This window comes from Gopherus evgoodei, chromosome 1 (assembly GCF_007399415.2).
Source record: "Gopherus evgoodei ecotype Sinaloan lineage chromosome 1, rGopEvg1_v1.p, whole genome shotgun sequence".
NCBI classification, from domain to species: domain Eukaryota; kingdom Metazoa; phylum Chordata; order Testudines; family Testudinidae; genus Gopherus; species Gopherus evgoodei.
The window spans coordinates 66,417,383-66,434,843 of NC_044322.1; the positions used below are offsets into that span (position 1 = coordinate 66,417,383).

Sequence of the window (17,461 nt, forward strand, 5' to 3'; positions counted from 1 at the left end):
AGGGTGGGAGATTGTGAGCAGAGGCAGGAGAGCCAGGTATTGGAGAGAGGAAAGAGATTGGGAGATGGTGCAGGGAAAGAAGAGGAAAGAGTCAGATGGAGTGTTAAAGCAGCAAAGAATCCTGTGGCACCTTATAGACTAACAGATGTTTTGGAGCATGAGCTTTTGTGGGTGAATACCCACTTCGTCAGATGCATGTAGTGGAAATTTCCAGGGGCAGGTATATATATGCAGGGATAATAAGGTAGTTCAATCAGGGAGGATGAGGCCCGTTCTAGCAGTTGAGGTGTGAAAACCAAGGGAGGAGACTTGGTTTTCACACCTCAACTGCTAGAACAGGGCCTCATCCTCCCTGATTGAACTACCTCATTATCCCTGCATATATATACCTGCCCCTGGAAATTTCCACTACATGCACCTGACGAAGTGGGTATTCACCCACGAAAGCTCATGCTCCAAAACGTCTGTTAGTCTATAAGGTGCCACAGGATTCTTTGCTGCTTTTACAGATCCAGACTAACATGGCTACCCCTCTGATAGATGGAGTGTTGTTTAGCAAATTATCTCTGTCATTATCACTTGTTAACATAGCCTCCTTTTGTGTCACCCTAGGCTTCAAAGAAGAGGGGGAAATGGTGGTGGTTTTTTTTGTTTTTGTTTTTTTGTTTTTTACGTTTCACTACAGACTATTGTAGCAAAGCTAACTGAATTGGAATGTGTGCACCTTCAGCTCTTCACTATGTTTATAATGGAATGACAGTACAGTAAAATTTGTCTTACTCAATTTTTAGTTTTAATTTGGACTGATCAGTTGTGTTTCTGGGGTTCCAAGGACCAACAGCATTAGGGACAGAGGCTTTGTACAAGCCAGGTATTGTGAAAACTCTCTTGTTCTACCTTATCAATGACCTTTACTCTGAAGTGCTTGTCATCCTTACAAGGAGACCCCATTCATTATGGGTGAAAGGTAATTCATTCTTTAGTTTCTGAGCCTTTTTTAAGGAAAGACTATCACTCCTGTGAAATCATGTGTAATGTTTTTCATGGTATATGCAACTATTGAATAGCTTCAAGCCTGGCTTAGGCTGTTAAAAAGAAAATGAGATGGCTGATTCACTACACTCATTTGAAAAATACTAGAATACATTGCTAAACCTTCAGCCACAATTCTGTGCAGTTTAGTCTGTCTGTTCCAGAGAAACCTACATTTAACAGACAGACCTGGTTAATTCTTCACTCTTAAGAAGGGTAGTCTTTTTATTTTAGGGTTGAAGACTTTGTCAGGGAATTGTAGGAAATCTCAGATTGCATCTGTCTTCATTCTCTTGACAAGTAAATAAATATATAAAAAACTTTTTGCTTTTAGTTCTGCTGATTCTGTAACTTAGAAAGAAAGATACACTAACAAGAACTGAAAATTGGCAATGATGAAAAAATCAGGAAACTTTCCTATTAAAGTTTTCAGCATCTCAAAATTTAAATAATTCTACACTGACAGTAGTAAAAATCTGGTTATGTTATAAAATAGGGTTTCATGATTTAGGTCCTAAGACTTACTTTACTTTAGTTTGTTATATTGTAGATCTTATTTTCTTTCCTGTGGAGGGTGAAAAACCTTCTGTATTTCATACAACTCAGTGTTGCAGAAATGAAAGTGGGTTAATTAGGTGCTGAAATGTCATTGTTAACTGTGTTTACTTTATCTTCAAATTAAGAATAACCAACATTGATACATATTAAGTTTGTTTTCAAGAACATGAATCTAATGACAATAATCCATAGTTTGGAAAATAGTGGAGAGTTCTGTGATTTGTGAAAGGTGTTTCCCCCTTTCTAGCACACTCGGGTTTTTTGGTAAGCTTTTCATAATACAATACAAAATTATACAGAATGATTGATGGGAGGCAACCTTGCAGGTAGATAGCTGAAAAGGATTTCATTTCATCAGTCATTCGACACGTTTATTTTGTCAAACATATTTGCTAACAGTTGTTGAACAACTGTATTCTTGGAAGGTTCTCTTCATCCATTATGTTGGTTTCCCTGGTCCCACTCAATTGTTGTCCAGTTAGTATCTACTATGGAAGTTTTAATTTGTCACTAACAAAAATAAAAAAGAAAGAGTACAATCAGTCAGAGAATCTTGGCATGAAAAGAAACCCTTGGTATTAATTATATTAGTCTGTCACGAGGATTTAGAGTAATGTATTGTTCAGGGGTCATATTTATTTGAACTATGTTTTAACACAGAAACTTTTTAGAGGGTAGAGGAAGGAGATGCAACATGGATTGTACAGGGGCTTGTGAATAGGCACAGTCACATTTTTTTTAAACTCAGGAACTGCAAGGAACAAGAGGGTATAATGCTGCTGGTAGTTCTAGGGCAGTGTCAAGGCAGTAGTCCTTAAACTACTTCAGAGTAGCCTTCTACAGTCTGATGCCTCAGTACATGCTCACCTTATGCTTCAGGAAGTATTCTGCTCCAGGATGATTCTAAGAGATTCCTCTTCTCCGATCCCAATTCTGCAGTGTCTGAAAAACCATGATTTAGCCATTTCTTTATTGCATTTTCCTTAGAATGAATGAGACAGACCTAAAGGGAGGTACTTCAGAGAGAATGCTTTGCTTTTCGATAGCATCTTCCATCCATATTCAAAGTTTTTTTACTAATTAAAGTTAACTGAGCGTTGCAACACCCCTGTGAAGTAGTCAAGTATTTTATCCCCATTTTGCTAATAGGGAAATTGAGGCACAAAGAGATTTAAGTGACTGGTCAGAAGTCAAAAAGGAAGTTGGTGTCAGAACCATGAATAGAACCCCAATGTTCTGACTCCCAATTCTCAGACTTAACCACAAGACCAATATAAAGCATCTATTAACCAACTAAAAAATTTCAAAACCTGATTATATCACAGAAGTGAGAACATAAAACTACAGCTGTACCTTCGTAAACACTGATCAACATCTGTGCAAGTGATACTAATATTCCAGCTCTATCTCATGTCCTGAGAGCTATCAACCACATTTGTTCAGTTGGCTGAACAATTGCCAGACACTTTCAGAGGTGAACTATTGAAAAATAGATACAACTTTCAAGAAAGGCTAAAACCTTTACAGGTAACAGAAGGCGAGATATGCAAATCCACAGTTTCCAACCTACAGTCTCTGAAAATTTTTGACTAAGGCACAAAAGGTTGTGCTATAATGCTATCTTTCACTCCTTACTGGTTTAAGCTGTCTTTTTGTCAAGACGATGTTTTTGTTAAATCAAGTAATTTGTTTATCCTTGAGATTAAATAGGAGCAGGTGTTCGAATGATAAAAATAACCACCTTTTGCCTGCTACTCCACGTTCCTACGTTTGTCCTTCTGCTTTTACTATAATTAATGTGAAAAGTTACACATTACTAATATGTCATTGCAAAACATTTTGAAATACTTTGTATGCAAGACAGATTAAAATAATCACCCTTCTTTCCCCTTCTTCTTCACATTCTCTTTACTACTTTTCTCATCATGAGTTTGTGAGAATTTGATGTTGCTTATGTTATTTCATGTTATGAAGAATGTTATAGTATTAGGTGCAATATGCTGTGTATTGATTTGAACAAGCTTTTTATACCAGAACCCATTTGTTCTTTGCTTTTGGATATGGTGAATCTGTAAAACGTAAAAAAAAACCCTACATGTCCCTTCTATGTCTGTACAGGAAATTCTGTTTTCTTTCTCTTGTATAAACTGCCTCTCCCTTCATAGAGCAATCAAATCCATTTGTGCCCTAGGAAACTTAGCTGTGTCCAAGAACCTAGTTTATACAGAGGGGACCTTCATTTGAGTGCTGGATAGCTAAAAAGGAAAAATCTTTAAAAGTAATATGCATTTTCCAAATCATTCAGTCTGTTTAGAAAACAGATTACATATTAATTTCCTGGATAAGTAGAATAGATTTGCCCTTTTATAGAATAAGACCTGTCTCTTGGTCAATCATATTTATAATAGAACACTTTGCTGTGTTTCACTTAACTCTTTGTTAACTGCACACTGCACTATAGGAGAGGAAAAGCATGATATTTCAGTTCTAAAGACTTGTGGCTTCTTATTCAGCTTTTAAGAAACCAATACGTCTGCCTCCTTAGTTATAGTATTTGACAGAATTAAAGATGCTTTTTCTTCCTCTTAGTGTTTCTATCCTAGTTCTCACTTGTCCTCTTTTTTGGTATTGATTTATATTCCTGTTCATTATGAGGAAAACAGCCAGCAAGAGGGAACCAAAAGTGAGCTACTTACCATGTGGGACTCTGTTTCCCAAGTGGCTTTCTTATACACCCATTCCACCTCTTGAGCTAACATTTTCCTGTACCCCTTTAGTTCATAACTTTATAGGGCAAAAAGCTATAGTCTCCTCTAGTTTGTGTTCAGTGATGGGTAACATAGGATTAAGGGTTGGGATCAACCAATAATGTCCCCTTTTTCAAATTTTCTCAATCCCACTATCCTGTTTGTCTGAAAAACTCCTCAGTACAAAAATAACTGTTTTCTTGAACTGAATGTGCTGTGTTTGAGCAGGGGATTCCTCTTTGAGGCATCAAATCAGAAATGAAAGCAATCGGGGTTGGTCATTTTGCCAATCCCTAGAGCAAGATTGTTTTCTATAGTACACTTGATGCTTCATCCAGGCTAGTTTTAATACCCCAAGAAATTGAGCTTCCACCACCTCCTGTGAGAGATTATTTAACAGTCGTAGGTTCATATATTCCAAAACCTGAAAGGGATCGTTGTGATAATCTAGTATGTGATTTCCTATATAAGATAGGCCTTAGAACTTCCTAAATTTTATAGAAGAACATCCAAGTCCTGATTTAAAAATTGTCGGTGATGGAGAATCCACCACAACCCTTGGTAAATTATTCCAATGATTATATTACCTTGATAGTTACAATATACTCATTTCCAGCCTTAATTTGTCTAGCTTCAACTTCCAGACATTTGATCATGTTATACCCTCCTCTGCTGGATTGAAGAGATCATTGTTAAATATTTGTTCCCTGTATAGATACCTACAGATTGTAATCAAATCACTTCTTAAACGTCTCTTTGTTAAACTAAATAGATTAAGCTCTTTGAGTCCATCACTGTAAGACTTGTTTTCTAATCCTTTAATGATTCTCATGGCTGTTCTCTGAACCTGTTTCAATTTTTTCATATCCTCCTTGTATTGTGGATACCAGAACTGGACACACTATTCCTGCAGTGGTCACACTAGTGCCAAATACAGAGGTAAAATAATCTCTCGATTCCTACTCAAAATTCCCTTGTTTATGCATCCCATGATCACATTAGCTCTTTTGGCCACAGCATCACACTGAGAGCTCATTTTCAGCTAATTATCCGTGATGACCCCCCAAATCTTTTTCAGAGTCACTGCTTCCCAGGATAGAGTTCCCCATCCTGCAAGTGTGGCTTTACATTCTTTGTTCTGAAGAGTATACATTTAGATGTATTAAAGCACATATTGTTTGCTTGCACCCAGTTTACCAAGCAATTCAGATCACTCTGAATCAATGACCGGTCATCTTCATTATTGACCATGGTCTCATGATCAGGATTTTTTCCCCCTGATATTACACCTAAATTTTCCCTTTGTCATGGCATTTCTCTTAATTCTTCGAGTGCTTGCTCATGTCAATTCCATTCTAGGTGTGTGCGTGCCCATGTGCATAGTCGTCGGAGATTTTTGCCATAGGGTTGGCTGTAATGCCCTCTTGAGTACCACACTAATGCATTGGTATAATACAGGGGTCAGCAACCTCTGGCACACGGCTTACCAGGGTAAGCACTCTGGTGGGCTGGGCCAGTTTGTTTACCTGCTGCTTCGGCAGGTTCAACTGACCGTGGCTCCCACTGGCTGCGGTTCACTGTCCCAGGCCAATGGGGATGGCAGGAAGCCGCAGCCAGCACATCCCTCATCCTTGCCGCTTCCTGCTGCCCCCATTGGCCTGGAACAGCGAACCACGGCCAGTGGGATCCGTAGTCCGCTGAACCTGCCAAAACGGCAGGTAAACAAACTGGCCCCGCCCGCCAGGGTGCTTACGCTGGCGAGCCGCATGCCAGAGGTTGCCGACTCCTGGTATAATAGGTGTTGCTGACCCTACACCCTCTCAGTTCCTTCTTACCGCCCATGATGGTTGGTCAGAGTGCCTTGTTTTTCATCGCAAGAGAGTTAGCAGTTCTTATAGTCCATTGTTCTGTCTCCTTTGTTGTTAATTGATAGGTACTTAGATCTTTAAGTGAACTGCGCTTTGTCCTCTTCGGCGCCCTCTCGATCAGACTCCATGCCTGGCACCTCAGTGTCAGCGCATACCACACCACCAGCACCGGAATCCACCTGGCATTGTTCCCTCTCCCCAGTGCCTAAGATGCAGTTGGAGTTGGGCCCTCTGGCACCGCAGAAAAAGGAGGCTTCAGACAAAGGGTCTGTGTCAGGCCACGTGCCTGCTCCGAAGCTGCTTGAGAGTACCACTGCTGTCAGAGCTCTAGTCCAGCCAGAGACCCACATCCGACTCGTGGGAGCAGCAGGAGGTCCGAGGCCCTAGTAGGGTCATCTTTGCCCGAAGCGGGTCTGGCAGCCAAAGAGCAAGTAAGCCAACTAGCACTGCAGATGCCAAGCCAGTGCCCCGGTATTAATGGGGAAAACAGTTATGGGACCGACCCGTAAATCAGTGGAGCATCCCCGATCCCCGGACTGCAGCATCAGTCTCCATCACTGCAGCCTCAGACTCCGGCACCGCAGCCAGTCCCCAGTTAGAAGACACAGGGCCCTGATGTCAAGGTCTCCACTTGCAAAGCTCGGGACACCTGAGTCGTGTGCCGATCCCTGTATTCATGGTACTGTCAGGTCTCCCACCAGAGTTCTCCACAACGTAGATCATTGCCTATGTAGTCTCCCAGGCATCGAGCCTCCCCAGTTCAGGATTGTTCCTGGTCGCGGAACTGGTCTCCGGCTTCCTGGTACCACTGTTTGGACAGGCACCAGTCCTCACCCTCTCCTTACCCGTCACCGATGAGGATCAATCAGCAGTCATCCAAAGGGCCATGGTCCAAGCCTGAAGTGGAGCTCAGCCCCTCGCCTATAAAAAGTGAGTCACCACCTGACTTTGAGATTTTCACGGCTCCTGCGGTGATGGCAGCATGGAGGCAGGGGTAATGGCCTGCTCAGTTGTAGTACTGGCACTAGTGGGGTGTACCTATTATGCAGGTCCCGTACTCCCACCGTTCCTCCCAGGTTGCATCGGAAAAGCTGTCCTTGGCACAGCCAGCACCCAAGTCAGAGCATGCTGCCAAATCCAATGCTAGGGCAACACAGCAGGCCCCAACACCCAAGGAGCAGCCCGTCCCTCTACTGTGCAGTCATCTTTGTCATTTCCAGACAAATCAGTGGTGGGCCCCTCACAAATGAGCAGCCCTCCCCGACGACTTCAAGGAGCACCAGGACCTGCTCAAAAGCATGGCTGCCACCCTTAACTTAGAGGTGAAGGAGCTAGCGGAGGAGTCTGACCACCTCTTTAATGTTATACCCTCCTCCACTCTGGCCCGGGTCGCATTGCCCATCCATCCAAGGGGTCCTTAACATTTCCGAGTCTTTGTAGCAGACCCCCTCTTCCATTCTGCCTACCTCCAAGAAGGTGGAAAAGAAGTACTATGTCCCTGCAAAGGGATTTGAGTACCACCCTCCAACAAGATCCCTGATCATTTCTGCCATCAATGAAAGGACCAGGTGAATGACACACCAAAAAATAAATGCCAACAGGCTGAACTTGTTTGGCAGGAAAATTTTATTCAGCAGCCAGCCTGCAATTTCGGGTGTCTAACGATCAGGCCCTGCTAGGCAGGTACAACTTCAACCTGTGGGACTCCATCAGCAAGTTAAAGGATGGCCTCCCACAAGACTGAGCCCAGGAATTTGCTGCGTTGGTGGATGAGGGCAAAGCAGTGCCAAGAAGCATTCTCCAGATGGTCTGGAATGTTATGGACTTGGCAGCCAGGGTAGTCCCCTCCATGGTGACCATGAGATGCAGCTCCTGGTTACAGTCCTCTGGGCTGTCCCAAGAGATGCAGACTACTCTTCCGTTTGACAGAGCAGGGCTCTTTTGGGAGCTGACCAATGCACAGCTCCATGGCCTTAAAGACTCCCATGCCACCCTCCGTTCCTGAGGTCTTCACACACCCCAGCAGGCTAGAAAGCCATTCTATCCCCTGCTGCCTCCGCCTCCATCGAGGTCCCAGGGTGTCCCCCCGTCCATCTCCTATAGAAAGATGGACAGAGACAAAGGATTTAAATGGCATCACCCTTTGTCTTCCCGTCTTCCAGCCTTGTTCTTCCACAGGCCAAGGAAGTCAGAAGCAGGCGTTTTGAGGATGCACCCTAGCACGGCACCCAGTCACTTCCCAGGATCCACCCCCTGCTCTTTCCTCAAGCACCTGCTCCCCTTCCGGTTGGCCTGGTCATGACTGAGCTTGGACGATTGGGCACTCAGTGTAACATCTTCAGGCTACATCCCAAGTACCTATCCTGAACATCTGTAGGGCAGCCCATCCACATGTTCACCTGCCGTTATGCACTTACCCAGCAGGCCCAGGATGATGCTGGTTTTGATAGAGCAGTACTGCAAGCCGCTATACTGTGAACTCTGAGCCTATCTCCGAGGATACAGCTTGTGAGTCACTTAGAATGGAATTGACATGAGTAAGCACTTGAAGAAGATAAAATGGTTACCTACCTTTTCGTAATTGTTGTTCTTTGAAATGTGTTGCTCATGCCTATTCCATTACCTACCCTCCTTACCCCTATCTTGGAGTTGACGACAAGAAGGAACTGAGAGGCCTTAGGGTCAGCAGCGCCTAATATGCATAGATGCATACCAACGCATGAGTGCGGCATTCAAGAGGGTGCGATAGCCCACCCTACAGATACCACTAAGGCAAAAATCTCTGACAACTGGGTATGTGGGAGTGCACACACTTAGAATGGAATGGACATGAGCAACACATCTCGAAGAACGACAGTCACAAAAACATAGGTAACCATTTTTTATATCCTCTTGTGCCACTCAAAATAATTCTTCCCTATTCTTAATGTATACACCCTTTAAGTTTTGTAGACAGCTAACATTTTGCACCTTAAAATTTTTCTTAGAGAAGCTATATATTTAGCTCTTTTTAATTTTCTTTCATAAATTAATCTCTCCAGCCCCCTAATTATTTTTGTTGCTCTTCTGTGAACTCGCTGTAATTTGTCAATATCTTTCTTATTTTGAGGTGCCCAGGACAGAATGCAATATTCTAGGTGTGTACTTACTTCTGTACGCCATTACTTGGTTCCTCTGAATATACGGAGGCTATTTTTATTACCACTGCACATCGCAAATTCATATCTAATTTGCTGTTCACCATTGCTTGTTGGCCTATTCAGCATTGCTCCTTTATGGATTTATACCTCTTGTTTCAGATCTGTACTTCTGTACATTTCTCCCCAGATTTCTTCACTTGCATTTTTCCACGTTGAATTTATCTTTGTTACATTCTTCCCATGTTTCTAATCTCTCAAGAGCCAGTTTCTCCAGCTTTCCCTGGTTTTGGCAAAATTATCTTGTTTCTTGATTATGTTGCTTGTATAATTTTTGGAAAAGAATTTGTACTTTCATACATGTGTGTCTCTGCTGCAAGTCCCTTAAAACCTTTTCCTGCTGTTTCTGAGATCTAGTTTTGAAACTTGTCACTTTTTTGCTATTTGATTTCCTAGTTTTGAAAAAAATTGAAAGAGTGATCCATTATGGCAGTTTCCATGTCATGGTAGTTTCCTGAGTGATTATCAGCATAGATGCAGCAGTTTCTATTCGTATATAATGCATTCATTTACTCTCTACATTTAAAACAATGCTGTTTACCTGCAGGAGGAGGAGGAGGATGCTTATGAACAAACTCTAGAGTTCCGCAGAGGAGGTGATGGTCAGCCGAGACGGTCCACACGACCAACCCAGCAGTTTTATCAACCCCCAAGGGCTAGAAACTAATAGGAAAAATAAAAGGTAAATATGTAGTAGTGACATTTTATTTGTGGATTTCCGTTTCAACAAAAGTGCATCCATTGTGGCAAAGGGTGTGTACCCTTAGTGTTATAATATGATGTATTCAAAGTTACCATAATTAAAAAGAAAAAGAACTTCGTGGGATTATTTTCTGAAGCTTTGTTGAGTGTTGAGTTGCCAGTTGTGAGCAGGTTGAAAAAGTACAATAAATTATAGTAATTTCCATTATAAGATACTAGGACCAAATTTACAATGTAAAGTTCCTAGGGGAAAAAATGAGTGTTTCTTATGAAAAGTCTTATTAAAATAAGTAAGCAATACACATGACATGGCCTGCTTTATATTGTAATAATGGCATTTTTCAGAAGTTTATGTGCCGTAAGCCAAAAATCCACACCTAGAAATGACTCTTATTACAGCTTTATGTATGTACTAGAGTCTTTTAGTGTTGTTGTAAAATATTTGTTTTAACAATTACACTAAATTAAAAAGTTTCATGTTTTTCTTTTAAAATATTTTATCAAGTTGATAATAAAACAACCTAATATGTAATCTTTAAAATAAAGATTTACTATTAATTTCTGTTTTTTCAGAATCAACCCTTTGCAATCAGACAGAAGAAAAAGCTTTTATACAACCAATTTTATACTATTTTGCTTTGATTTAGTTCTTTTTCCTCTTAACTATAAAGACTCAGTATCTTTTTGGTTGTAAATTGTGCATACATAGGGTACAATTTGTAGACAGCACATAGACAGATGAAAAATATATTTGGTGTTTTTGTCACTGAATGTTTTGCTGAGGTATACCTGAATATTGACAGCAGAGGGGGAGCTGTCCAGTTTACTGCACTGAATACAGCATGTATATTTGCCTGCTTTGTGGGCAGGTGGCATATGTGTGCACAGAGGTGGATTATGGATTTGTGGGGCGCTTGGCCAGAGCAAGTGGGGGCCCCTCCCCACCCCTTCCAACCTGCAGTTCTCCCCTCTCCCCGATGCTCCTGCCGGGGAAATGGGGTCGGGGTATAGGGGCTTCCCTGCTCCCTAGCAGGAGCCCCAGGCAGGCAGAGCGGGGAAAGTCGCTGCTCCCTGATCCTGCTCCCCAGCAGGAGTGCCGGGTGGGCAGAGCGGGTCGGGGTGCAGAGGCACCCTAATTGGCCCAGGCTCCTGGGCACGGACCCCGTTGGCCCAGTGGCTGATCCATCACTGTGTATGCATTTGGTGCAAGGAGATCATGGCCCTCAGAGGCTAAGTGCAGACTCTTGAGACCAGAGTGACTGAACTGGAGAAGATAAGAGAGACAGAAGTACATAGACACAATGTTCTGGGACACAGTAGAGCAGTCCCATGCCCAGTCTGACAGCCTCTGTGCTATTGAGAAGGATGAAAATCTTGGGGAAGGAGAACATCAAGCTGGAGCAGAGGGAAACAATCTCATATCTGAGACCTTACTTTCAGAAGATGTCATGTTATCCTCTCTCACTGAAGATGCCCCTCCTAGGAGGGAGTCCCAGTTATTAGGAAACGGCAGATAATAGTAATGGGGATTCAGTTATTAGAAATAAAGATAGTTGGGTTTGTGATGACTGGGAGAATCGTATGGTGAATTGCCTGAGTGCAAATGTTGCCGACCTTTCAAGATATCTAGATAGACTTATGTGCAGTGTTCAGGAGGAGCTTATGGTTGTGGCACATGTAAGTACCAGTGACATAGGGATAGGTAAAAGAGAAGTCCTGAAGTTTCTGTATTGTCACCCTTATTTCTGTGCTGCTTTCAGAGCTGGGCAGCCAGAGAGTAGTGGCTGCTGACTGAGGGCCCAGCCTTGCAGGCAGCAGTGCAGAAGTAAGGGTGGCAATACCATACCATGCCATCCTTACATCTGCACTGGTGTGGGCTGTGGCTTTGCCTTCAGAGCTGGGCTCTTGGCTAGCAGCCGCCACTCTTCAACTGCCCAGCTCTGAAGGCAGCGCTGCAGCAGGAACATTTGCAGAAGTAAGGGTAGCAGTACCACAACCCCTCCTATAATAACCGTGCAGAACCCCCACACAGACACAACTTCTTTTTGGATCAGGACCCCGACAATTACAACACCATGAAATTTCAGATTTAAATAGCTGAAATAATAAAATTTATTATTTTAAAAATCCCATGACTGTGAAATAGACCAAAATGGACGGTGAATTTGGTAGAGCCCTACCTATAAACTGGGTGTTGACCCAAACCCTCTTCTGTCCACACAGAAAAGCCTCTAACCGAGTTTTGAGGGTGCTTTAAGCAGAGTTGCCATCCAAGAAATCTTTCCTCCATGCTGCCAGACTTCTGGTAAAGCTGTGTGTGATATCAGTAAGACCCATAATTCAGGGAATGTACGCAGAATCAACAGTTCTATGATAATAACTCTTGAGAAACTGGCAGCAGAGGGAATTGAGCAGGTGGAATCTCCATGCTGGGACTAGTTCTCCCATAATAAATTATGCATGAGTTTATAGAGTGGCACAGTTGACTGCACTGCATGGGATATGCTGCTAGAAATCCAGCCCAGGGCACAGGCTGATACAGCACTGTTGTGGACACAGCCACATAGGTCTGGCATGGGTAGGGTTTTGCAGTGGGGATGTTCTACCCATAGTCTGCAATGAACACCATTAGTGCTTCTGAGGCGAAAGGACAAATCCTTTTTTGATGCTAAAACACCCTGCTTTCTTGGGGATTATTCCTTTAGTTTTGGCAACTGGACATACAAAATTTATTCCTGACTTGTGTCTAAGTGATAATTGAGCTAATTATTGACACCCTGTTTAGTGTTCTCTAGAAATTCTATTTTGATAGCCCAAGACATTTACTGAGAAATTTGCTGAGAAAAGGTGAGTGAGTCACCGACACCAGAAATTTCACAGATAATTAAAAATGCAAACAAGCCTTTATGTATTTCTGAACCTCGTAGGGTAAAGACAAACCTGGATTCTAAATTAACTGTAGCTGCTGAGGAAAAAAAAGACTTGAGTGTCATGCTGAACTTAATAAAAACCCTTTCAAAGTTCAGTGGCTGTCAATAAAGCTAACAAAATAGGAAATGATAATGAAAATATTGTATTTTCATTATATGAATTGATGGTACAATCTGTCTTGGAATACCATGTTCAGCTGTGGTCACTCTTATTTCATAAGAGATATAGAAAGAGTAATAGAAGTCCACAGATGAGTGATGATAATGGTTAGAGGCATGGACAGTCTTCCATAAGAGAGTGATTGAAAAACTTTGGGATTGTTTAATTTAATGAAATGAAAAAGAAGGGATTTAAGAGAGTTATATTTGGTTGCTCCTTCTTACCCTTCCTCATACTGCAAGAACAAAAGGATATTTAATTAAAATGAAAGTTGTCAAATTTTAATCTACTAAAAATAACTTTGCTGTGAGGTAAATTGAGATAAATCCTGGTGTTTCCCGTTGACTTCGGTGGTGCCAAGATCTAATGCCTATAGTTTAATAGGATTCAAAAAAGGATTTAGCATTTATATGGTTAATGGGAACATCCTCAGTTGCATAGTAGGGGAAAATACAGGATGGGAGGCTGTAGTAACCCTCATATTTCACAACATAAGCAAACCACTAACTGATGGGAGTTAGGAAGAAACTTCTCCAATGAGTAGATTATTCTGTAATTGTTTAGTACAGGGTTCCTTCCACCTTCCTTCGAAGCTTCAAGTAGAGGCCAGTGACAGAGACAGGATACAGGATTAGCTGGACCTGCTGGTCTGATCCTGGGTGGCAAATACGATCTTCCTAACAGTTTTCTAAAATGTCAAATATGATTGCTTTTTTGCAGGATCTCTCTAAATTAAGTGGCTATATTTAGGTGGAAAAATATCTGCACAACAAAACAAACTTAAACACACTCTATCTATAGTTAGTAATTAAATTCTGCAGAGAAAATTGATATATAATTTATTTTAAAAGAAAATAGAGGATTTTTTTTAAAAAAGGTGTCTCATGAAGCTGAATACAGTTTCTCAGCATATTTTGTCATCTTTTAAGAGACAGTCCTAATAATATGTTTTAAATATCACTATACTTCTTCCTTACAATTTAAAACATTATTTCTTAGCTGAAGAAATCAGATATTTCCTCTCCTCCAATTCTGCACAGAAGCTGTTTATTTCAAAATTTTCTTAAAAAGATGCATCCAATAGCTATTTCTTGCCCAAAACTTGGGGTTATTGGCCAAATGCAATAAATGGCCAATGGCAACTTATTGTTACACTTTGGCTAATGTTATCAGTCCCAATGCAGTTCAGTCTTAATGTACTTGTATTTATGCAATTCATATATAAAATGTAGTGGGGTTATGCAGATCCAATATTCATTGTCATTACAACTCACTATGGAACTATATTATTTGCACACTGACTAATATGAATCTTCAGTTGCACTAGATCAAAAAATTAAATGAGTTGCTCTCCTTGCCTATTATAATGTGAAATCTCAGTAACTGTGAGTAAATATAAACTGTTTACTTTTCCAGAAATGAGTTAGACTTTTAACCATCTCAGTAGTAAGCATTTGTGCTTAACTTTAGAACTGTGTGTTCACTAATCCGTTTGGATACTGAAGTATATCTCAAAGTTTTCTCCATTTAAGTGAGTTTACTAGGTTTGCTTTGTGGAGTTTGTGATGAGTCCAACAGAATCTACAGAGGAAATTGGCCTGTCTGAGGTGTAGGCAGGTGAAAAAAAGATTAGCTTCACATTGCAGTAGATGCGTTTTCAAACATGACAAAGACAGCCGTCAGACAGGCCCTCTTAGTATCTTTTTCAGGTAGACCACTATGCTGCTCTCTGTGCTTTACATTTTTTGGGGGAGGGGGGGTTGTTTTTGTTTTTTGTTTTTGGTAGTATAGTAGCAGTCATGTCTATTGCATTGGAGTATAACCTTCCAATTTACTCTTCAAAAGACTTATTTCTTTAAGTACAGTAGAATAGATATGTACCCTTTTGGATGAAAAATAGAAATTGTACAGAAAACAGCTTTGTAGCTTATGTATCTTATTTTTTCATTTAGTGAATTTCTTCGGGGGGGAGAAGTCATCAACAGCCTCCCAGTGCTCAAGACTTCTAGAAGAACTTCTGGCTTTTCCTGAGGAACAGGATACAAGAAAGATGGCTGGTGTGATCAGAAGGAATCCAGAGCTGATCAGCACGCGAGATTTTTTTAAAGTTCATAGTTGTATGAAGCAAAATACTTTTTACATATGAAAATTGTTATTGCTCCCATCAATAAACCCATGGTGCACTATTCTGTTCTTTGCCTTATATTTTACTTATTATTAGGTATTACTTAAACTTCGGTATGATCCTTTTTATTCATTTAGAGTAGACTTTGCATCCAATCCTGCTTCCATTAAATAAAACAGCAAAACTCCTACTACATTAAATGGAAGCAGGATAGGGCCCTTAATATTATTTTGTTTTTCTAGAATAACCATTGTAAAACTTGTTAGAACATCTCAAGTAATTATTGTAGAGTGGAATCATGGACTGACTCCCACACAGCTCAGTATGTTTCTTTTCCAAAATTACCTAAGGCCAAAGTTACGACTTTGCATGCTATGTTGTTCACAAAATGTGCTTAAAGGGCTAATGAAGGATAATTGGTCAGTATTTCAACAGTAATCTCCTAAACAATTTTAGCCACATATTTCCTTTTAAAAAATTGATTGTACTTTGCTGCGGAAACAGATATTGTCTGAATGTGACACAACAAGGTATGGCTTTGCATCAAGGTACTTTTAACTGGGCGTACAGTACCAAGGACAGACTCAAAGGCACAGGAGAACACAAAGTACACTTGAAGTATTGAATATTAAATTCTCACTTTTTTGTTTCACATTTTGCTTTTATTGCTTCAGTTACTGTTGGAAATGTTTTAATTAATCTTCTCTGAAGCTTGACAGAGGGGCCCCATGTGGGGAAGGCTACATTTCACTTTAGGGTGAAATTTTATCCCCATGAAGAGAGGCAGTACAAGACCTATGCACCACCCACGTCCCAGGTAAGCCTTATTTTGATGGCTGAAGTGGGACTGAAGTGGTGTACAAGGGAAAGAACAAGTTAAAAATTACTTAGACAAGTTAGATGTCTTCAGGTCACCAGGGTCTGATGAAATACATCATAGAATGCTCAAGGAGTTGATTGAGGAGATATCTGAGCCATTAGTGATTATCTTCTATAAGTCATAGAAGATGGGAGAGATTCCAGAGGCCTGGAGAAGGACAAATATAGTACCAATCTGTAAAGAGGAAGTAAGGACAACCTGGGGATTTACAGACCAGTCAGGTTAACTTCTGTACCCAGAAAGATAATGGAGCAAATAATTAAGCAATCAGTTTGAAAATATCTAGAAGATAATAAGGTGATAAGTAACAGCATGGGTTTGTTAAAAACAAATTGTGTCAAGCCAACCTAATAGCTTTCTTTGACAGAGTAACAAGCCTTGTGGATAAGTGGGAAACAGTAAATGTGGTTATATTCTGATTTTAATGAGGCTTTTGATACGGTCTCTCATGACCTTCTCATAAACAAACTAGGGAAATACAACCTAGATGGAGTTGCCATAAGATGGGTGCATAACTGGTTGGAAAACTTTTCCAGAGAGTAGTCGTCAGTGGTTCACAGTCAAGCTGGAAGGGCATACCAACTGGGGTTCTGCAGAGATCAGTTCTGGGTCTGAGTCTGTTCTATATCATCATCAGTGATTTAGATAATGGCATAGAGAGTACACTTATAACATTTGCAGACAATATGAAGCTGGAAAAGGTTGCAAGTGCTTTGGAGGATAAGTTTAAAATTCAAAATGAACTGGACAAACTGGAGAAATAGCCTGAAGTAAATAGGATGAAATTCAATAAGGACAAATGCAAAGTACTCCGTTTATGAAGGAACAATCAGTTGCACACATAGAAAATGGGAAATGACTGCCTAGGAAGGAATACTGTAGAAAGGGATCTAGGAGGTCATAGTGGATCACGAGCTAAATATAAGTCAATGGTATAACACTGTTGCAAAAAAGCAAACATCATTCTGGGATATATTTGCAGGCGTGTTGTAAGCAAGACACAATAAGTAATTATTTCCCTCTGTTCAATGCTGATTAGGTGTCAATTGATTGTGTCCAGTTCTTGATGCCACATTTCAGGAAAGATATGGACAAATAGGAGAAAGTCCAGAGAAAAGCAACAAAAATGATTAAAGGTCTAGAAAACATGACCTATGAGAGAAGATTGAAAAAATTGGATTTCTTTAGTCTGGGAAAGATAAAACTGAGAAGAGGACATGACAGTAGTTTTCTCATATGTAAGATGTTGTTAAAAGGAGGAG

General features: G+C 40.8%; 1 protein-coding gene across 3 annotated transcripts in view; it reads left to right on the plus strand.

The window, feature by feature from the left end:
* TDRD3 (tudor domain containing 3) overlaps nucleotides 1-15,383 on the plus strand; it is a 274,263-nt gene extending 258,880 nt beyond the window's left edge. For 2 of the 3 annotated variants that reach the window (XM_030566233.1, XM_030566247.1), the window contains 2 exons: nucleotides 9,950-10,084; nucleotides 15,147-15,383. In XM_030566233.1, the coding sequence (XP_030422093.1) occupies nucleotides 9,950-10,069 (120 nt within the window). In that variant the 3' untranslated portion in view covers nucleotides 10,070-10,084; nucleotides 15,147-15,383. Of the gene's footprint in view, nucleotides 1-9,949; nucleotides 10,085-15,146 lie in introns of those variants that run through there. The other variant, XR_004000894.1, reaches the window with a different exon arrangement.
* The last annotated feature ends 2,078 nt before the right edge of the window (nucleotides 15,384-17,461 follow it).